This window comes from Giraffa tippelskirchi, chromosome 10 (genome assembly GCF_054371585.1).
Source record: "Giraffa tippelskirchi isolate mGirTip1 chromosome 10, T2T-mGirTip1v1.2.pri, whole genome shotgun sequence".
In the NCBI taxonomy this organism is placed as follows: domain Eukaryota; kingdom Metazoa; phylum Chordata; class Mammalia; order Artiodactyla; family Giraffidae; genus Giraffa; species Giraffa tippelskirchi.
The window spans coordinates 8927737-8947984 of NC_137284.1; the positions used below are offsets into that span (position 1 = coordinate 8927737).

The window sequence follows — 20248 nt, forward strand, 5'->3', positions numbered from 1 at the left end:
CCTCTGAATTACTGAAACTCAGTCAATTCCTGGAAAATGTATCATATTTCTCAGGAAGCATGGGCCTTTGTGGCTTTGCTCTGTCCTGCCCTGCACCTACATCCTGCCCCATTTCCTTGCCAAGTAGAGACACAGCTGACTGCCTTTCCACCGTCCGCTGTTGTCAGCGTACCAGCCGTGGTCTTGGACAATTGGGGACATTTGGGGGTGGAGTGAATAGTCTCCACATGCTCTCCAGATGTAGACTATCTCTGGCCCTGCCCTGGCTGAAGGGGCACTTGGCCTGAGACAGCAGGGGAGCTGGGCTGGAGTCCTGGCCCCACGGGGCCCCAGCCCACCTTCTTACACAATTGCTTTTCTCCTGTTCCAACCCAGGCCCGTCACTGGTGCTGGAGCCACAGGGAGGGAGGGACAAGCACACAGGATCCTACCTGGATGGAGCTCCAAGTCCAGAGGGGGTGCAGACAGGCACAGGGAATTCCAGCAAGACACGACCGTGGGGAAGAGGGGGAGGTCCTGGGGGCCTGGTGACCCAGAGGGTATCAGCTCACCAGACTGGGGCCTGCAGACCAGCTTCTCAGAGTGGGGTTGTCTGATGGGGGAGAAGAGGAAGGGGGTGTGGGGAGGGGTTGGGGTCAGAGAGAACCAGATGTGCAGAGGAGCAGAGGCAAGGGTGAGCAACTGGTCAGGGAAAGGGCAAGTCATCCAGGAAGCCTGGGAAGGGGGAGGCAAGAAGGTGGAGGAGGGGTGAGGAGAGTGGGTCAGGAAGGGCCTGTGAGCTGCCCAAACCGTGTGCCCTGTGCTCTAAGGTAAAAGGAAAGTCATGGGCAATACACCTTTGGGAGGCCACAGGGAGTCTTGGGGAGACTGAATGTGGAGTGATGGAGATAGGAGGTGGTCGGGGGCGGTCAGAGGGTAGAGGGGGTCACATAGCAGGGACAGGGCTGGCCTGGACCAAGTCAGTGGATGGGAGATGGACAAGGCAGTGAATTCAGGATAAACTTCCAGGGTGGGCACTGACTGGACTTTGTGGTTTGATGCAGGTGGCAGGGGTGGGGGTGAGTGTGGGGCAGAAGGAAAGGATGTGCTAGGGAGATGGAGGACTTAGGATGGCCCTCTTTGGGGACTAGGAAAGCTGGAAGAGGGGTTGGAACAGGGAACATCATTCCCCAGATCAGGAATGTAGAGGGAACAGAAAAACGACTCGTTTTTGCAGCTGGGGTGCCCTGGGGTGGAACACAAGTCACGAGGAATGGGGTGAGGAAAGGGAGTCAGGCAAGACTGTGGGGTGCCTAGTGAGAGATGTGGGCAAAGGCCCGCCTTGGCCTCTTGGCACAAGTGACCTTGAGCAGGTCATCACCCTCTGGGAACTCTGCTTCCTGTATCTCTACAATGGGATGATGCTATGCTGTCAGGTTGTTGTGTGGGTGGAAGGGCCACATGGTAGGTGTCCACCCCATTGCTGACAGCTGTGTGATCCCACAAGGTTCTGGTCCCTGGCTGAACTGCCTGTTGGGTTACATTAAGATCTCTCCAACTTGTATCTGTCAAGACATCAGCTATGAGAGAAGGGCATCCTGAAGGCAGGAGGGGACCTAAAGAAGGGGCTCAATGAGGCCGTGGACACCACAAGCACGGGGTGGTGGGCTTGAGGGTTTGTCCACAAGACTGACTGCCCAGCATTGCCCTGGCTGGGCCTGGTGCTAGGACATGTTGAGAAGATGCTGTGCATGCTGTGTCATGAGTACACATGTGCAGAAACACGTCTACACAGCCCCAGACGTATGAAGGCACATTTGAGTGAATATGGACTCAGCCAACACAGTCCCAGGACCCTCCCTCCTTTCCCATGTCTCAGCAGGGGTGGGGGCTTGTGCACAAGACAAGTGCTTGCACCATCCTGGTTGCCCATCATGTGATAAAGATTAAGCATCACCCCTTCTCCCCAAAGAAGCCACTCTCTGCGAGAGGGACGGCTTAGGCTCATGTACATCTGGTTGTTCTAGGGCAGGCAGGCCAAACACTGTACCTGGAAATCTGGCTGAGATTTTTTCAAAGAGGTTATTAGACAAGAATGTGGTCCATCTGGTCCCTGCAAGCAAGGACGGATTTTCTGTCTAAATGTCAGTCCTGTCCAACCCTCAGTCATGTCCGACTCTTTACGGTTCCATGGCCTATAGCCTGCCAGGCTCCTCTGTCCATAGGGATTCTCCAGGCAAAAATACAGGAGTGGGTTTGCCATGCCCTCCTTCAGGGGATCTTCCCAAGCCAGGGATTGAACTCAGATCTCCCACATTGCAAATGGGTTCTTTACCGTCTGAGCCACCAGGCAAGACCAAGAATACTGGAGGAAGTTGCCTATCCCTTCTCCAGGAGATCTTCCTGACTCAGGAATCAACCTGGGATCTCCTACTCTGCAGGCAGATTCTTTACCAGCTGAGCTACCTGGGAAGCCCATTTTCCACTAAGTAGTCTTTTTATTTTTTAAGCTGGGTTTGTTGTTGTTCAGTTGCTAAGTTGTATCTGATTCTTTGTGACCCCATGGACTGCAGCATGCCAGGCTTCCCTGTCTTTCATTATATCCTGGAGTTTGCTCAAACTCAAGTTCATTGTGTCGGTGACGCCATCCAACCATCTCACCCTCTGTCAGTTTATTGAGGTATCATTTACATACAGTAAAATTTTTCATTTTTAAGTTCAGGTCTGTGAGTTTTTGCAAATATTATGTAACTACTACCACAACCAGGATTGAGAATATTTCATCACCCCTCAAAAGTCACTTGTAGTCAGCTCCTCCCCCCACCTAGTCTTGGGCAGCCACTACTCTGGTTTCTGTCCTTTGCAGTTTGCCTTTTCCAGAATATCATGTGAATGGAATTGACCATATGGAGCTTTCTGGGACCTGATTCTTTCATTTAACGTAATGCTTTAAAAAATTATTATTATTCATCAATGTTGTTTCGTGAAACAGTAGTTTGTTATTTATTTTTGCTGGGTAGTATTCCATTATGTGGCTGTACTATAATTTTTTAATTTTAGCTTTTATTTTTAAATTAATTTTTATTGGAGTATAGTTGATTTACAATGCTGTGTTAATTTCTGGTGTATAGCAAAGTGAATCAGTTATACACATACACCTACTCTTTTTAAGGTTCTGTTTCCATATAACTCATTACAGAGTACTGAATAGTGCTCCTTGTGCTATTCAGTAGGGCTTTCCAGGTGGCTCAATGGTAAAGAATCAGCCTGGCAATGCAGGAGACGTGGGTTTGATCCCTGGGTTGGGAAGATCCCCTGCAGAAGGAAATGGCAGCCCACTCTAGTATTACTTGCCTGGGAAATCCTGTGGACATAGGAGCCTGGTGGGCTACAGTCCATGGGTTGCAAAAGAGTTGGACACGACTTAGCGACTGAACAACACCTGCTATGCAGTAGGTTCTTAATAGTTATCTAGTCTATCTCAATCTCCCAAATTATGCCTTCTTCCCCTTCTCTTCTGGTAACCACAAGTTTGTTTTCTATATCTGTGACTCTATTTCTGTTTTATAAATAAATTCATTTGTAGCTCAGTTGGTAAAGAATCTGCCTGCCGTGCTGGAAAGCCTGGTTTGACCCCTGAGTCAGGAAGATCCTCCGGAGAAGGGATAGGCTACCCACTACAGTATTCTTGGGCTTTCCTTGTGGCTCAGCTGGTAAAGAATCAGCCTGCAATGAAGGAGACCTGGGTTCGATCCCTGGATTGGGAAGATCCTCTGGAGAAGGGAAAGGCTACCCACTCCAGTATTCTGGCCTGGAGAATTCCATGGACTGTGTAGTTCATGGGGTTGCAAAGAGTTGGACATGGCTGAGTGACTTTCACTTTCATTTTTCATTTGTACCATGTTTTTAGATTCCACATATAAGCAATATCATATTTGTCTGTGTCTGACTTACTTCACTTAGTATGACAATCTCTAGGTCCATCCATGTCACTGCAAATGGCATTATTTTGTTTTTTTTTATGGCTGAATAATATTCCATTGTATATATGTACCACATCTTCTTTATCCATTCCTCCCTCGACGGACATTTATGTTGATTCCATGTCCTGGCTATTGTAAATAGTGCTGCAATCAACATTGGGGTGTATGTATTCTTTCAAATTATGGTTTTCTGTAGGTATATGCCCAGGAGTCAGATTGCTGGATCATATGGTAGCTCTATTTTTAATTTTTTAAGGAATCTCCATACTGTTCTACAATTTCCCTCATAGCTCAGTCGGTAAAGAATCTGCCTGGGTTCAATTCCTGGGTCGGCAAGATCCCCTAGAGAATGAAATGCCAACCCAGTATTCTTGCCTGGAGAATCCCATGGACAGAGGAACCTGGCAGGCTACAGTCCATGGGGTCAAAAGAGCTGTACATGACTTAGCCACTAAACCACCACCATACTGTTCTCCATAGTGGCTGGGATGTACTACAATTTGTTTATTCACTAAAGTGATAGATATTTGGATTATTTCCAGGTTTTTTAATTAAAAGAATTTATGAAAGTATAATAACATAGATACAAAAAAGTGCACAAATGTTGAGTGTACAGCTTGATACATCTTTTTTTTTTAAACTGAAGTATACTTTTGATGTATTAGTTTTTAATAGTCACTATGATCATTCAAATGTGGGTTTTTGCACTGACATATATTTTCATTTCACTTGGGTAAATTAGGAGTGGGATTGCTGGTCATATTGTAAGTGTATATTTAAGCTAATAAGAAACTGCCAAACCACCAACCAGTCTTTAAAATAAATCTGTATTTTGTAGACTTGTTCTTAAGGTCCTCACAACTTGACCTCTAGCTCCTGCTTCCATTGCTGTTCCTTCTTCCTCCTCATCTCACCATCACACATGCACACTCTGCCCACCCACTCCTCCCACCCCACCCCAGGCCCCCTCATACACTTACCATAACATACACCAACCCTACAATTCAGCAATTTCACCTGTAGGTGTTCAGCTATTCACCTAAGTGAACAAAAAATGTCTTCAGATGAAGGAAAACCAAGAAAATTCATTGCCAGCATCTGCTCTATAACAATTGCTAAAGGAAATTCTTCAGAAAAAAAGAAATGATACTAAAAGGAAATCTGGAACATCAGGAAGGAAGGAAGAACAACAGAAATTAAATATAATAGACCGGCAGTTTTCAGCTGGGGAAATTCAAACCCTCACCCCCCACCACCCGGGACATTTGGCAGTATAACTGTGTCGTGTCCAACTCTTTGTGACCCCATGGACTGAAGCATGCCAGGCTCCTATGTCCTCCACTATCTCCCTGAGTTTGCTCAAATTCATGTCCATTGAGTTGGTAATGCTATCTAACCATGAGAAACAGTATCATATCTAAAGCACTTTAATATGCACCAGAAAAACAGAACTTCAAAATAAAGGAAGCAAAACCAGACAGAACTGAAAGGAAAAATAGACAAACATGTAATTATAGCTGAACACTTTAACATTCTTCTCTGAAAACCTGACAGGACCTGTAGATGGAAAACCAGCAAGAATACAGAAAAGCTGAACAATACCATCAACAAATTGGATCTAACTGACATTTGCTGAACAATTAACATCAGAGTACACATTCAAGTGCCCACAGGCACTTAAAGTTTATATTCTGGATCATGATAAAATCTTAAAAATTTTAAAATAATCGAAATTATACAAAGTGTGTTCCTGACCATAATGGAGTTAAACTATAACTCAATAACAGAAAGATATCAGAATGATCTACAATACTTGGAATTAAATAACACACTTTTAAATAATCTACCTACCAAAGAGGAAGTCTCAATGGACATTAGCAAATATTTTAAAATGAACAAAAATGCAAACACAAAATATCAAAATTTGTGTGGTATAAGTAAAGTGCTAAGAAAAAATGTATTATCTTAATTGCTTACACTAGAAAAGAAGAAAAGTTTAAAGTTAGTACTCTGAACTTTCAACTGAAGAAATTAGAAAAAAAGAGCAAAATAAACCAAAGCAAGTAAAAAGAAGGAAATAAAAAAGATAAGGGCAGAAATCTATAAAGTTGGAAACAGGAAACAGTAGAGAAAATCAGTAGGGTCAAAGCTGTTTTTCTGAAAAATATCAATTAAATTGGCAAAACTCTAGTGAGACTGACAAAGAAAAAAAGGGAAAAAGATTCAAATTACCAACTGTTATGGTCCTTTAATGGACTGGAACTTGGGGGTACAGAGTTGAAGATAAGAAAGTGAAAGAAGGAAGAAAAGAGGCTGATATTCCCTGGCTTACACAGTATGTCAATAGAACTCTAGACAAAGAGTTAGCTCCATCTACGTAGGCACAGGGCCCCCTCTCAAAGAGGTCTTCAAAGCCCGGACGAGTAAGTAGACATGGAGGACACCTGTGCTCCATGGAAGCAGCCTGAAAGGGGGAGAGAGAGAGAGAGAAATGAAGAAAGACACGGGGATCAGTGTTCTGATGGAGCAAAGGCATTTATTCAACATATTGTGGGCATATATATACTGTCTTACAAGATAGCCTTTTCAGCAGAGATAGGAATAAAAAAATCTTACAAGTTATTCAGGAAGCCTGAGGCTAGAATCATTTTCAAGAGAGGGGATTGTAAAAGTTACTTTCCATATCAGAAGGGAAGAGAGTTGTAAATGGCTACTTTTCACCGTATGGAAAGGCTACTTCCCATACAAATGGGATACATAAATTCCTATTATTCCCAAGAGCTGGCTTGCCAGCCCTCTTGCACCTGCATTCAGGGTCTGTTAAGGAACAAAGGATTTATGCAAGACCAAAAACAGCACACAGGAAGCTTCCTGTTAAATGCTTCCTTACAACCAATATCAGAAATGAAAGAAGGGTTTTCACTAAAGACCCCACAGACATTGAAAAGGTAAGAAAATCATATTATGTACTCTATGTATGTGTTACATTTGATGACTAAGATTAAACATAGATTGGTACAGCCACTATGGAGAACAGTATGAAGATTCCTTAACAAATTAGGAATAAAATTACCATATGACCCAGCAATCTCACTACTGAGCATATGCTCTGAGAAAACCACAATTCAAAAAGACACACATACCCCAGTGTTCAGTGCAGCACTATTTACAATAGCCAGGACATGGAAGCAACCTAGATATTCATCGATAGATGAATGGATAAAGAAGATATGGTACATATGTACAATGGAATATTACTCAGCCATGAAAAGGAACAAATTTGAGTCAGTTGTAGTGAGGTGGATGAACCTAGAACCTGTTATACAGAGTAAAATAGTCAGAAAGAGCAAAACAAATACTGCATACTAACACATATATATGGAATCTAGATTAAATGGGCCAATTTCTTGAAAAACACAAACTAACAAAACCAATCCAAGATAAAATAGATACAGAGTCTATTTCTACGTCCTATTAAAGAAAATGAATTTTTAATAAAAAAATCTTCCAAATGGAAATATCTAGGTCTAGATAGCTTCCCCAGCAAATTTTATGAACAGTTTAAAGAAATAGTCCCAATTTTTACAAAATTCCAGAAAATAGAGAAGGGGACAGCACTTCTGAGAGAACACACAGATGGAAAATTAGCACATGAAAAGATGCTCAACATATTTGGCTGCTAGGGAAATACAAATTAAAGCCACACTGAGATACCTCTACACGTCAAGAATGGCTAACATAAAAAATCCCGACAATAACAAGCATTGATGAGCAAGCAGAACAACTGGAAATCTCATAGATTGCTGGTGGGAATGTGAAATTCCAAAAGCTACTCCGAAATAACTCTGGAGAATAGTTTGACAGTTTCTTATAAAAGTAAACACACATTTACCACATAATCCATCAAGCCCACTGGTAAGTATTAAACCAAGAGAAATGAAAAGTTACATTCATACAAAGACTTGTACACAAATGTTTTTAGCAGCTCTATTCATAATTGTTAAAAACTGAAAACCACCCAAATGTTCTTCACTGGGTCAACAGATATATTGCGGTACAACAGAATCATACTGAGTATTAATAATAAATAGAAATGGCTCAATGATACACACAGCAACTTAGATCAGTACCCAAAGGTACTGCTGATTGAAAGAAACCAGTTTCAAAGGGTCACATCCTACCTGATTCCATTTATAGGACATTCTCAAAATACAAAATACAGTAATGGAAAGCAGATCAGTGAGTTGCTGGGGGTTAAGGGAAGGGGTGGAGAAGGTGTGAATATGAAAGTTGTTGCTGAACCCACAAAAAGACGCTGGGATTCTTGGCCTCCAGAGGATAAGAATTCAATCTGGGGCCACAGATGAGGCTTGATCACTCAGAGCTTTTGTGTATTCAAGTTTTATTAAAGTATAAAGGAGATAGAGAAAGCTTCTGACATAGGCATCAGAAAGGGGCAGAAAGAGTACCCACTTGCTAGTGTTAGCAATGGAATTATATACTCTCTAATTAGTTATTATACTGAATCAAAAGAATGTCTGGAGGTTGTAAAGACCTCACTAGACCTACTCCCATAATTTACATTTTAAGATAACAGGATTAGCCGAAGGTTTTTTCCAGAGACTGTCCTCAAGCAGGATATATTATTGTTATATAATCCTAAGGAATGTAGAGAGAAAAAAAAGTTTGTCCTTTCTTCCTCCTTGAGAATTCCAGACCCCTCTCTCCTTGGGGACCTCTAGACTTCTTATCAACCTGCCTAGGAAATGACTCTCTCAATTACACAGAAGCGACACCAAGGAATTTTTTGGAATGATGGAGTTATATATCCAGATTGTATTGGTGGTCATCACACAAATCTAGAATTTTACCTATCCTGGAAAGTCGATTTTACATGTTAATTAAAAAATAAAATAAAAAGTATGGATAACCACTAGAAGTATATAAAATGGAATTCATAACTTCCAAATTAGCTTAAGAAAAAAATGGGAGGGTGATAAAGGAGACTTCATCAATCCAATAGTAAGTATGAAAGCCGAAAATATAAGGACAAAGTAGCAATAGTTAAGTAGAAAACACAAAATAAGATCATACAAATAATACCAAATATACCAGGAATCACAGTTGTGGACCTGTGACCGGGCTCATGGTCATCTCACAGAGAACACTTCCAGCCTCCCTTGTAGAGAGTGTGGCCATGTAACTGAGTATTTGCTGATGAGATGTGAGTACAAATAGCATGTGCCAATCCCAGGCCTGGGCTTATGACATCAGGTGGGCCTTGTCCATATTCTCATTTGCCTTCTCAGTGGTTGAAACCTAGATACACTGGTGACCATGCTTCAGCCATGCAGGTGATGCTCATGCTCTGGGGTTGGTGGGATGACCCAGAAGGTCCACAGGGAGCAGTTACCCACTGACCCGAACCATTTTCTGTTCATGTGAGAAGGAAATAAACATCTCAATTTTTAAAGCTGCTGTATTTTGGGGTACCTTCATTAGTACCTTTGTTAGGCTTCATTTGAAGTATCTACCTCCTTTTAGAGGTCCCTGAAGGGCGACAGAGCCAAATCCCAGGCTCTCAGAAGAGGGAGCTACGGAGTTTCTGGAGCCTTCACATTCTTGTGCCCACCTTCTGCTGTGTGGCGCATAGCATCTGCAGACTCAGGCTCCTGGTTCCGGAGGTAAGCCAGGCCTGACATCGTGGTGACACTTTTAACGAGGGGAGGAGAGTGGGGTCAGCTGGTGGGGCCCTCAGTACAGGCAGGTCCTCTTCTCTGGCTGGGCCCTCTGGCTCCCTCCTCAGTAGTGGACACAGTAGAGCTGGACGCTACCACTGATTCGCAGCTCCCGTAGCTGCTCCAGGACCTGCTGGCCCAGGCTGGTGGCCCCCACACCCTGCCCGTTGAGCGCCAGCTTCAGGCCTCCCTCCTGGCACAGGAGCAGCACCTGGTGTAGAAGGGCATGGGGTGCTGCAGGCTTCCGGACCCTCCCTTGCCTGCCTGATGCCCCACCCAGTAAGCTGCTCCTCCCATCAAAGGACACAAGGAGTGGACCCATGGGGCACCCAGTGGTGAAAAATATGGGATGATGGAGGGGCCCAGGTTGTCATCAGCCCTTCCACAAGGATCTTCCCAGGACTTGGCCTCCATTTCACCATCTGTAACAGGGGTTGCTTCCCCTGGAGGAGTGGTCTCAACCTCAGTTGCACATTGGAGTCATTAGCAGGGCTTTTTATTAATGCTGAGGCCAGGGCCCACTTTGATTAATTAAATTGGTGTTTCAGGGTGTGAGATCAGCCCCACTGATTTCCTCTCTCCTAGTGGCTCTGGCTCCACAAGCCACGCCCCCCCCTCCGCGGTCGTACCCCCACTCTCCCAGATGGGAGTGCAGCTCTGCGTTCCACCCCAGAGGAACCAGGGATCTGGGCTCTGACCCACCTCAAAGAATCGCTGGGGGTAGAAGAGGAAGGGGGCCAAGATCAGCTTCTTCTGGCCCCAGCGGGAGACCCAGGCCAGAGTTCTGTCTGCAAAGGACGCCCTGAGCGTTACGGGAACGTGGGTGGCCTTGTCTCGCAGACTGAGCGTGAAACTGTGGGAAGGGGCCGGAGAAAGGGCTTGCGGGCTTGCTAAATAAACACTAGGTGCTGTGCTAAGCCTTGAGGTCGGTGGCCCAGGGCTGACCTAACCTGTAGAAATGTTCTGGCTGGTCCCCAGTATTGTTCAACTTTAAAGTATTACCATTTTTGAAAACTGAGAAAGTTTATCTAAAAGAGAACTTTTGGCTTCTTTTTTTAAAAAAATTCAGAAGATCTGGCATCAGAAGATCTATAGAAATATTCTTTCCACTTCACCACATTCCCAACCTGGTGCCTCACTGTTTACGTGACCTGCCTGGCCTCTGAGGACACGTGAATTCACGGCTCTTGCGAGAGAGCAGTAAAATGATCTGTGTGTCAACTACTAATAACCATGTGACTTTGAGCTAAGATCTGCTTTCCTGTCTCCAAGTTTGGGAAGGGGCGGAGGTTCTTTTGTTCACTGGAAACTTTTTCATCTTCCCTGTTCCGGTGGGATTATCTTTCTCCTTTTTTTCCTGTGGGGGAACTCAGGGCTCCAGTGGGGGAACTCAGGGCTCAGAAGGGTGGAGTGACTTGCCCAAGACCACTGTTCGTAAAAGGCAAAACCAGGAATCCAACCCATTCGTGCCTGGTTTTTGAGGCCCATGCTGCCGAGGGCTGTGCTGCAAGCCCACCCAGAATTCACAGACCTGACCAAGAGCGTGAAGGGCAAGGGCTTAGTCGGGTCAGTGACTTAAAATACAAGAACAAAACAGAGGGGGATAGGGCAGGGGAAATACATGGCATTCTCCTTACTCCCCTGCTCCTCCACCACATCTGTGGACCACTTGCTATGTGCCTGGCATAATCCCTAAAGCTGGCACTATTTTTACCCCCTTTTACAGACAAGGAAACTAAGGCACAGAAAGGAAAATTCACTGCTGTGAAGCTGCTCAGATTTGAAGTGTCCTCAACAGAAGTCAAGGGCTTCCCAGGTGGCGCGAGTGGTAAAGAACCCACCTGCCAATGCAGGAGACATTAAGAGACACGGGTTTGATCCCTGGGAAGGGAAGATCCCCTGGAGAAAGAAATGATGACCCACTCCAGTATTCTTGCCTGGAGAATTCCATGGACGGAGAAGCCTGGCGGGCTACAGTCCATAGGGTCACACAGAATCAGGCACAACTGCAGAGACTTAGCACGCACGCATGCAACAGAAGTCAAACCCAGGAAATCGGGTCCAGAAACGTCATGAGATCCAATGCGATTCCAGAAGGAAGGAAAGGAAGAAAGAAGGAAAGATGATGGGGAAGAAGGAAAGAAAAGAAGGAAAAAGAAAGAAAGAAAAGATGCTTGTCTTACTGGAGCCTGCAGGTTTGAGGAATGAAGTAGTAGCGCCCCCTGTGGGAGAAGTCAGGCAGCATCCACTTGACTAGAGTTCCTCCAAGTCCCTACCTCCCAGCCCTGGGCCTCCTCTCTGGAGTCCCCTGGCAGTGTTTCCTAAACCAGGGCACGGTGGGAGATCATGCCCTCTCATCTGTTCGAGACTTTCCAAGTTGCACACTTTTATTTTCTAGTTTTTATTTTTTTTGGCTGAGAGGCATGAGGGAATCTTAGTTTCCTGACCAGAGAGCAAACCTGTGTCCCCTCACTGGAAGCGCAGAGTCCTAACCACTGGGCTGCCATGGAAGTCCCAGCCTGTGTCTTTAAAGGGCCTTTCCTGAGGCTGCAGCTGGGACCTGCGGGGAGAGGCTGGCCGGCCTGACCACACGTCCAGGCAGGGAAGACACTCCCAGAATTGGAGCTCCTGGTGCCACAAAGCCACCTGAGCCCTGGAACCAATCCCAGGTCAGACTTTCACAGGCTCTGCGACCTTGGGCAACTTGCTTCTGCTCTCTGCTCCTCTGTCTCCTCACCTGGAAGGTGCGGACTAAGGAGAGGTGCTGGAGATTGAAGAGGTGATGCTTCTAAAGCTTGTGCCTGGCACAGAGATGCGTACCGTTCCCCCGCCACCCTCCCCCCAGTTCTGCATACTTACTCCTTTGGCTCCGGTAAGACCAGCCCCCGCACTATGATGACCTGTCCGGGCCAGAGACCCTGGGGAAGGGCATATGAGCAGGGCACCTCCTGAAGGAACACAGGAGATGACTGAGAGGCAGGGTGTGTGTGTGTGTGTGTGTGTGTGTGTGTGTGTGTGTGTGAGCAGGGCACCTCCTGAAGGAACACAGGAGATGACAGAGAGGCAGGATGTGTGTGTGTGTGTGTGTGTGTGTGTGTGTGTGTGTGTGTGTGTGTCACAGAGGGGGTTGGGGAGGGCTACTGCCCTGAGGAGCTGCTTCCTTGGCTGTCCTTAGGGGCCAGGGAGCCCCGAGGCATGTAAATCTCTGGCCTGCAGCCAGGAGGAAACAGCTCTGCTCAGTTATTATGCACCTACTGCAGGCCTGCCTCCTGTACTCTGCTCTCCCTGGCTTCCCCTTCTTTTCACCTGTCCCCCCCGCCCCCGTGCCGTGAGCCCCTAATGCTGGGCTCTACACTGTAATGGCTTATTCCTCGGTCTGCCTCCCCACCAGCCTGTAAGCAGCTGGAGGGGTGGAGCTGATATATACCTCCACCCTAGAGCCTGGCGCTGGGCCCAGCAGGGATGACTATCGGAAAATTGTGTGCGGAATAAATGGAGAATAGGTAAAATGAAGCTGGAGCTTCAACTTGAAGTTGCACGTTCACCCACAACTTGCAATTCAAGGGGAAACCCTGATGCTGGGGGCCATTTCCTGCCAGGTGGGGGCACCCTCCCAGCCCTGATAGAGAAGGTGAGGGACTGTCCCTCCAGGAGCAGAGGTCACTCACCAGCCCCGGGCTCTTCAGCAGGAAGGGCTGTCAAGGAAAGAAAGAGGGACATGGAGGCCATGTGGTGCTCGCTCAATGAAAAGGATCCTTAAAAGCTGGGGGTACTGGGGGTTTGCTTCTCTCGGAGATAATACAGGAAATGATTGGAGCTCCAGTGGGGCCCTCTTGAATTCAGATGGACACCGGCTCTGGAATAATGGGGAAGAACTGGACGGAGGGTCTGTCATTCACACACTGTGTGACCCTGGCCGAGTCCCTGGGTCTCATCTCCCTTCTGCCCTGCAGGCCAACCTGCTACCTTGCAGGGTTGCTGAAGCTCCATCTGAGATGGATCTGATAGAAAGGCTGGGCCCTGCCCACTCCAGGAAGTCAGCCCTCCCCATCCGTCCTCCCTAGCTGGCCCTGGCACCAGGGAGAGGCAAATCCAGGCTCCCATGGACTGAAGCAGAGCCAGCTGTAACCATGGTGACTGCACAGTGAGGGAGGGGGCAGCTGGGCCTTGTGCAATGTGAGCAGCAGCCCAGTGACTGGCAGGTCAGAGGGAGGGGCACCGGCTCAGCTGGGATGGCTGGGGCCACAAGGGCCAACCCAGCTCCCAAGACTCACATGTCCAACCGGATACTCGCTGCCGCCCTCAGCAAATGGCTGTTGGGAGAGAGAAAAAGCAACAGGCAGGATTCAGGACCACTGCAAGCCTAGAGCTTGACTGTTTTGGCTCCCGTCTGCCCTGCTGTGCCTGGGAAGGAGGGCAGAGGCCGGCTGTGGCTTTGGTAGCTCCTCCTCTCCCCAGAGGCCTTGTCAGGGCTTCTCAAACCTGGCATTTTGATCTTGCTGAATCCTGGGCCCTACCTCCGACTTACTGAATCAGAATCTCTGGTGGTGGGTCCCAGAAATCTGCATTTTTAAATCAGCTCCTCAGCTGGGAATGATACAGCCAGTGCTATGTTTGGGTCCCACGGCTCCAAGACTCCAAGTCATTTGCCTTCTGGCCACTGCTCCACACCTGACCACATTGACCCCACGTCCAGGATAGCTCAGTTGGCAGCTCAGCTGGTAAAGAATCTGCCTGGGATGCAGGAGACCCTGGTTCGATTCCTGGGTCAGGAAGATCCCCTGGAGAAGGGATAGGTTACCCATTCCAGTATTCATGGCTTCCCTGGTGGCTCAGATGGTAAAGAATCCATCTGCAATGTGGGAGACCTGGGTTTGATCACTGGGTTGGGAAGATCCCCTGGAGAAAGGAACAGTTTCCTACTCCAGTATTCTTGCCCGGAGAATTCCATGGACTGAAGAGCCTGGCAGGTTACAGTCCATGGGGTCCTGAAGAGTCAGACATGACTGGGCGACTTTCACTTTCACGTCGAGCACAGACTTCTGCCCCAGGCTCTGTGCCCCTCTTCTGTGGTCACCTCTTCCCTCACCCCCGCCATGTCCAACACCTGGATGGATGCCCTCCACCTTGGCTGCAATTGGTGTCAGGACTTGTCTGGGATGGAAGGGGGTCCCGGGCTTGTCCAGGCATCAGGGGAAGTCAGAGGCCACTGCCACCCACACCTTGGCCCCAGAGGAACTTACATTGATGTTCAGGAATCCAACGGCTGTCACCAAGATGTTGCCATATATGCCCAGGGTGTCTACTCGAGACAGCGGGAGCCGGTAGCGGTAGTGGAGGAAATGCTGTCCATTTACACTCACCTGGAGAGACAGATGAGGCTGAGACCATACTGATGTGCCAGACATCCATTGAGTCTCTTACTGGAATTTTCCTCTTTCAACTTCACACCAACTCTAGGAGGCAGGTATGTTTTACAGACAGGTGCCCAAGGCTTGGGGAACTTAAGTAGCCTCCCCAAGGTTGTGGAACTGGCAGGCAGAGCACCTTCAATGTCCTGCCTGGTCCCTGACACACCATGCTGGCCCCCTTTAGCCTCTTAGCTGACCTGCCAGCAGCCGCAGCAGCCCTCCGCCTGCCCCATCCACAGGTGAGGAGCCTCAGGGGCTGTGGGACCCCTGTCCCTCCCTGCAGCGCTGGCTCACACCAGCGCCCTCTGCCCTGGAGAAGTCTGAAGATCCTTCTGGCAGGAGTTCACATCAGCAGTGAAAGCCTTGAGGCCAAGTTTCTCCCTCCCTTCCCTCTCCACTCTTCTGTGTGATGGGGAGAATGAAAGTTTCCTCCTCATGGGTTGTTGCGAGGAGTCAATGAGCTGCTATCTAGGGGCTGAGAACAGTGCCCGGCATCTGCAGTGCTCTCTAGATGCTTCCTGTGACAGTGGCAGCACCATGGCATCTGCTGAATACCACCATGTGTACCAGGCCAGGTGAGCCCAGGGCAGCTTGGAACCGGGCTTGGCAACTCCTTGGTCCTCTGAGTACTGGACTCTGTGCTCCATCCCTCCCAATACCCCTTAACACAGTGACAAGGGGAATGGCTGAAGGAAAGAGAAGCAGAAGGACACGAGTTCTAGACCCTGTGACGTCCCCTCCTGTGTCTGCATGCTAAGTCGCTTCAGTCGTGTTCGACTCTTTGCGACCCTATGGACTGTAGCCCTCCAGGCTCCTCTGTCTATGGAACTCTCCAGGCAAGAGTACTGGAGTGGGTTGTCATGTCCTCCAGGGGATCTTCCCCACCCAGGGATCATCTCTTGCATCTCCTGCATTGGCAGGCAGGTTCTTTGCCACGAGCACCACCTGGGAAGCCCTGGTGTTCCCTCCTGCTCACCTGCATCTCCTCATTTCCAAAGAGAAAGAGGATGAGGAAGCTGGCCCCCCTCTGCAGGTCCACGTGGGGCCACCGGGCCTCGGCTTGCCAGCGCCCACGGTACAGGGTGTTGCAGATGACGTGGGGTTTGGTGGTGTGGAAGCGAGGGTTGAAGTGGATGGCGATATCTGGCCGGGGATGCAGGCTGCAGCCGCACTGGAAGTCCACCTGGAACCTGGGGGGAGGTGAGGCTCTCAAAGGGCACCTCTGGTCAGAGACTCCCAGAGACCCTGAAGGCAGAGAGGAAGCCCCGTGAGCACTCCCCTTACCTGCGTGCATTTAGAGGGACCGCTCCCTGGAGCATGACCATCTTGCCTGCTCGCAGGCCACCAAAAATTGTTGTGACATAAGGAATCACCTGAACAAAGAAGAAACTCATCCATACCAAGTTGGAGAAAGGGCCTAGGGACCCCTGTGTTAGGGGTGGGATGGGGAGGGGAGAGGAACAAGATAACTCTCCCACCCCAAACAGAACATGTCCTGATGGGGAAAAATAAATTTTCTCCAAAATGTTCTCTTTCGTCTACTCTCCTTTCCTGGACCTTCATAACACCCAGGCCACACTGCACGGGGGAAGCCAGATTCAGCTCCACTGCCCCCTTGGAGCACCAGCCCAGACCCCCTCTCAGCTCCTAGGGCACAGTAGTGACCCCACTGAGGTTTACAGCCCCCTGGCTGCCACCCTGGCCTCCAGCAGCCTGGTGTCCAGGCTCCCCGAGGACTGTTTATAGGCCAGAGCCTGGGAACTGGGAGGCAGAGGGATGGACAAGTTGAGATCTGAGCACAGATCCTGGCATGGATGCCTCATAATGACTCAGTTTACCTTCCCAGCTCACCGTTCCCCCTGGTATTCCTAAAAGATAATGGACAATTTTACCGCTTCTGGCCCTTTCTGGGACGGTTTCCTCAGCCCTCCCTCCACCTTGTGAAATCTGACCTGACTTCCCAGGCTCTGATTGCTTCTCCAAGCATCATCCATTTTGGTGCCTGAATTATCCTTTCCTTCACTGTGCTCTCTGCTGCCGTGGCTAGTCTGGCCCTTGGCCGACTGGCTTAGACGGTGCCCTATGGCTGGTTGTTCATGCTAGGAGGCACAAGCCCCTCAAAGCCAAAGTCCTGTCTTTAGCTTCTACAGGCTCAGTGTCTGGCCTGGCACAGAGTGGACTCTAAAGAGGTGTCTGCAGAATAAATGTGAACTGCCCCAGGTACACCCTGGGCAGTGTCACAAGATGGGCCCTTACCCAGTGTTCTCCAACTCCTGGCAGCCTTCAGAAGCCCAAACAGCCGAGAAGAGCTGAGACCCAACAGCTCTGCCCTCCAGGTGGGAGCTTGCAGCTTGCAAAGCAAGGGGCCCCTCTAACCTTGTGAGGATCGGGAGGACCCGGCTGTCAGAGGGCCCACAGCTTAGCCGGGCTCAGCATGTCAGTCCCTCCCACTTTCCAGGCTCCCGGCCTGGCCTGTAATTAACTGAGCTGAAGCTGTTCTCCTGAGAGGAGAGGACCAAGTAAAGAGAAAGTGATAATTAGTGCTCATTAGTGGCAGGGTGGGTCTCCTGGGAGTTTGGTCTTCTGTAACACACTGTCAGGCTTCAGGAAATCTGCAGGGTTCTGGGCCAGAGGAGAAACTGGGAGGTTCTGACCCGGCTCCCAGGCTGGAGATGAGACTGCCCTTCCTAAGTGATCAGGGTCCCCCCAGCGACACTACACACTCCCCACCCCAGACCCTCCTAGCCACCCACCGTGGAATAGGAGGCAGCACTGTCTTCAGGCTCTACTGCTTTTAAAATGCAATCACCCCATGAGCTCATCAACGAGCAAGTGGGAATGAGCTGTCAGTCACTCTAAACTCAGGAGGGCCTTCCAAGAGCCATGGGCAGGGGCTGGGGAAACAGGGTCCATGACTCAGGGCCTCTCCAGCCCCCTGCCAACCTGGGAGACCTGGCCCAGCTGGAAGGGAAAGCCCTGAGACCCAGGAGGTTCCAGACCCGACCTGCTGCTCACCGGGTGGAAGACTGGCGGCTGCAGGATGAAAGTGTCAGGAAGCGGGTCCAGTTTCTCTCCAGGTGACATGGGGGTGGGGTGAGGTGCCTGGGGCCGCTCTCCCAGCTGTCAGTCTCACCTGCACCCGGCAGGGTCCTAGTGGCGCTGGGAGCTGTCTACCCCCAGTGCCTCACCCCAGCTCCAGCCCCACCGGCTGGACTGGGTGTCAGCAGAAGTCCAGGCCGAGGAGTAGGAAGCTTGCAGTAACTAATCCTCAGGGTCTGAAGCACGCAGCCTGTTGCAGAGGGCAGCCAGAAGCTAGTTCCTTTGAGGCCAGCAGGGGGTTGTGGTTTCCGGGGCGGCAGCCGGAGCCCTCCAGGGGTCAGAGGCAGACTTGGTGGTACATGTGGGCAGGTCCCAGGAGAAGCCCCGCCCCCAACTTCCTGGACACCAATGGGGGGCTTCCTCTTCCCTCCCCACAAAAGGTTTCCACCTTTCTCCCTCCTTTTCTGCCGCTTTCCCCACTCTTCTCCTTTTGGCAAGTTTTAGAGTCCTTTGGGGCTCCATTTCAGCAATGGCTGGAAATGCCAGGGCCCAGCTGGGGTCACAAGGAAGTGGGATGGGGAGAGGTAAGAACAGGCAGGGTGAGAGGAGACCCTCTTTGGCTCAGAAAAGGCAGGTGAGCAGAGGGGAGCACACAACTACACCAAAGGAGACCTGGCTTCTTGCTCAGCCTCTGTTCTAACGTGCTGTTCCCCAGGACAAGTCACTTACCCCCGCTGGGGCTCCTTTTGATCATTTACATATAGAAAATGTGATCACAGTAGCGTGTCTTCCGTCTTGAAGGGAGGTCTGTATCTGGGAGTGGGTCTAGATTTCAGTGTTTTTTTTTTAAGCTACCCTAGTCTCCTTTGGTGGCGAAGGAAACAGCAACCCACTCCAGTATTTTTGCCTGGAGAATCTCATGGACAGAGGAGCCTGGTGGGCTACAGTCTATGGGGTCGCAAAGTCAAACACGACTTAGCAACTGAACAACAACAACAACAAATGATCCTTGGGACCGGGACCATTCCAGTTTTGGTTCAAATTCCAATAAGCCTTTTCCTTTAAAAAGCAGCACAACCTCTCAACTTTATCCTGAGTTGGGAAGCCCCATGATCTGACCACTGTGTCGACTTGGCAACAGAGAATTCCTGGCAGGATGAAGCTGGGCAAAGGCTCAAGGGCCTGGGGTGGGGAGGGGAAAGGAAGCAGCTGCTCTGAGGGATAAGTCCCTAGGGGTGGGTCCTGGGGAAAGAGGCTGCATCAGTATCTCCTGGAAGTTTATTGGGCTTCCCTCGTGGCTCAGATGGCAAAGAATCTGCTTGTAATGCAGGAGACTCAGGTTCAATCCCTGGGTCTGGAAGATCCAGAAATGTAAACTTTTGAGCCCTACCCAGAAATACTGGGGTGGAAGAGCTCAGGAATCAGCATTTTAATGTTTGTGAAACACTGACTTAGATCCTAACCCCCAGGACTCCAGGTACAGAACCAGGCTGTTTGCTCAGACCCTGCTGAGTAGGGGGAGCTGGGCGGCTGAAGGTGTTCTGTGTGGGGAAATTGGATCAGAGGTGCAGTCAGGAAGAATAATCTACATACACAGCAGGGGGGAAAAAACCAAAGGTAGAGAAACCAGCTGGGCAGGGATGGGGAGCCCTGCACCTGGAGGGCGGGGCTTAGCTTGTCGGCACCCAAATGATGCCCCTCCCCCATACCCTTTCCAGCCTCAGTGCCTCCTCCCTGAACTGAGGAGCTAGGGCCAGCATAACAAAACACCGTGGGCTGGGTGGCTGAAACAACAAGTGTTTATTTTCTCACGGTTCTGGAGGCGAGAAGCCCAGATTAAGCTGTCAGCAGGGTTGTTTTTTCCCTGGGGTTGTTTTTCTCCTTGGTTTGCATCATCATCTTTTCTTGTAGGGAGACCATTCATATTGGATTAGGGCCCACCCGCTTGACCTCATTTTACCTTCCTTTTCCTTTTAAAGGCCTTATCTCCAAACAGAACGCACCTCACATTCTACATTCTGTGGTTTTGTTGTTTAGTCGCTAAGTTGGGCCCGGCTCTTGGTAACCCCATGGACTGTAGACCACTGGGCTCCTCTGT

The 20248-nt window shown here is 49.2% G+C and overlaps 1 protein-coding gene across 16 annotated transcripts; it reads right to left on the reverse strand.

The window, feature by feature from the left end:
- Positions 1 to 8350: 8350 nt before the first annotated feature.
- On the reverse strand, positions 8351 to 18407 carry LGALS12 (galectin 12). Of its 16 annotated transcripts, none has more exons than XR_014066335.1 (10): positions 18127 to 18407; positions 16396 to 16484; positions 16088 to 16301; positions 14944 to 15063; positions 13975 to 14013; positions 13369 to 13395; positions 12560 to 12648; positions 10403 to 10553; positions 9497 to 9674; positions 8351 to 9395 (listed from the first exon to the last, which is right to left on the reverse strand). XR_014066335.1 is itself a non-coding variant. In XM_081532851.1 (10 exons), the coding sequence occupies exons 3-10, from the start codon at positions 16434 to 16436 to the stop codon at positions 9765 to 9767; spliced, it is 828 nt and encodes a 275-aa protein (XP_081388977.1). In that variant the 5' UTR covers positions 16437 to 16484; positions 17368 to 17612; positions 18127 to 18407; the 3' UTR covers positions 8351 to 9764. The 16 variants fall into 16 exon arrangements, 13 of the variants coding, with proteins under 13 accessions (XP_081388977.1, XP_081388978.1, XP_081388971.1 ...); XR_014066333.1 differs by having other exon boundaries at positions 9497 to 9911; XM_081532851.1 differs by adding an exon at positions 17368 to 17612 and having other exon boundaries at positions 8351 to 9911.
- Between the last annotated feature and the right edge of the window lie 1841 nt (positions 18408 to 20248).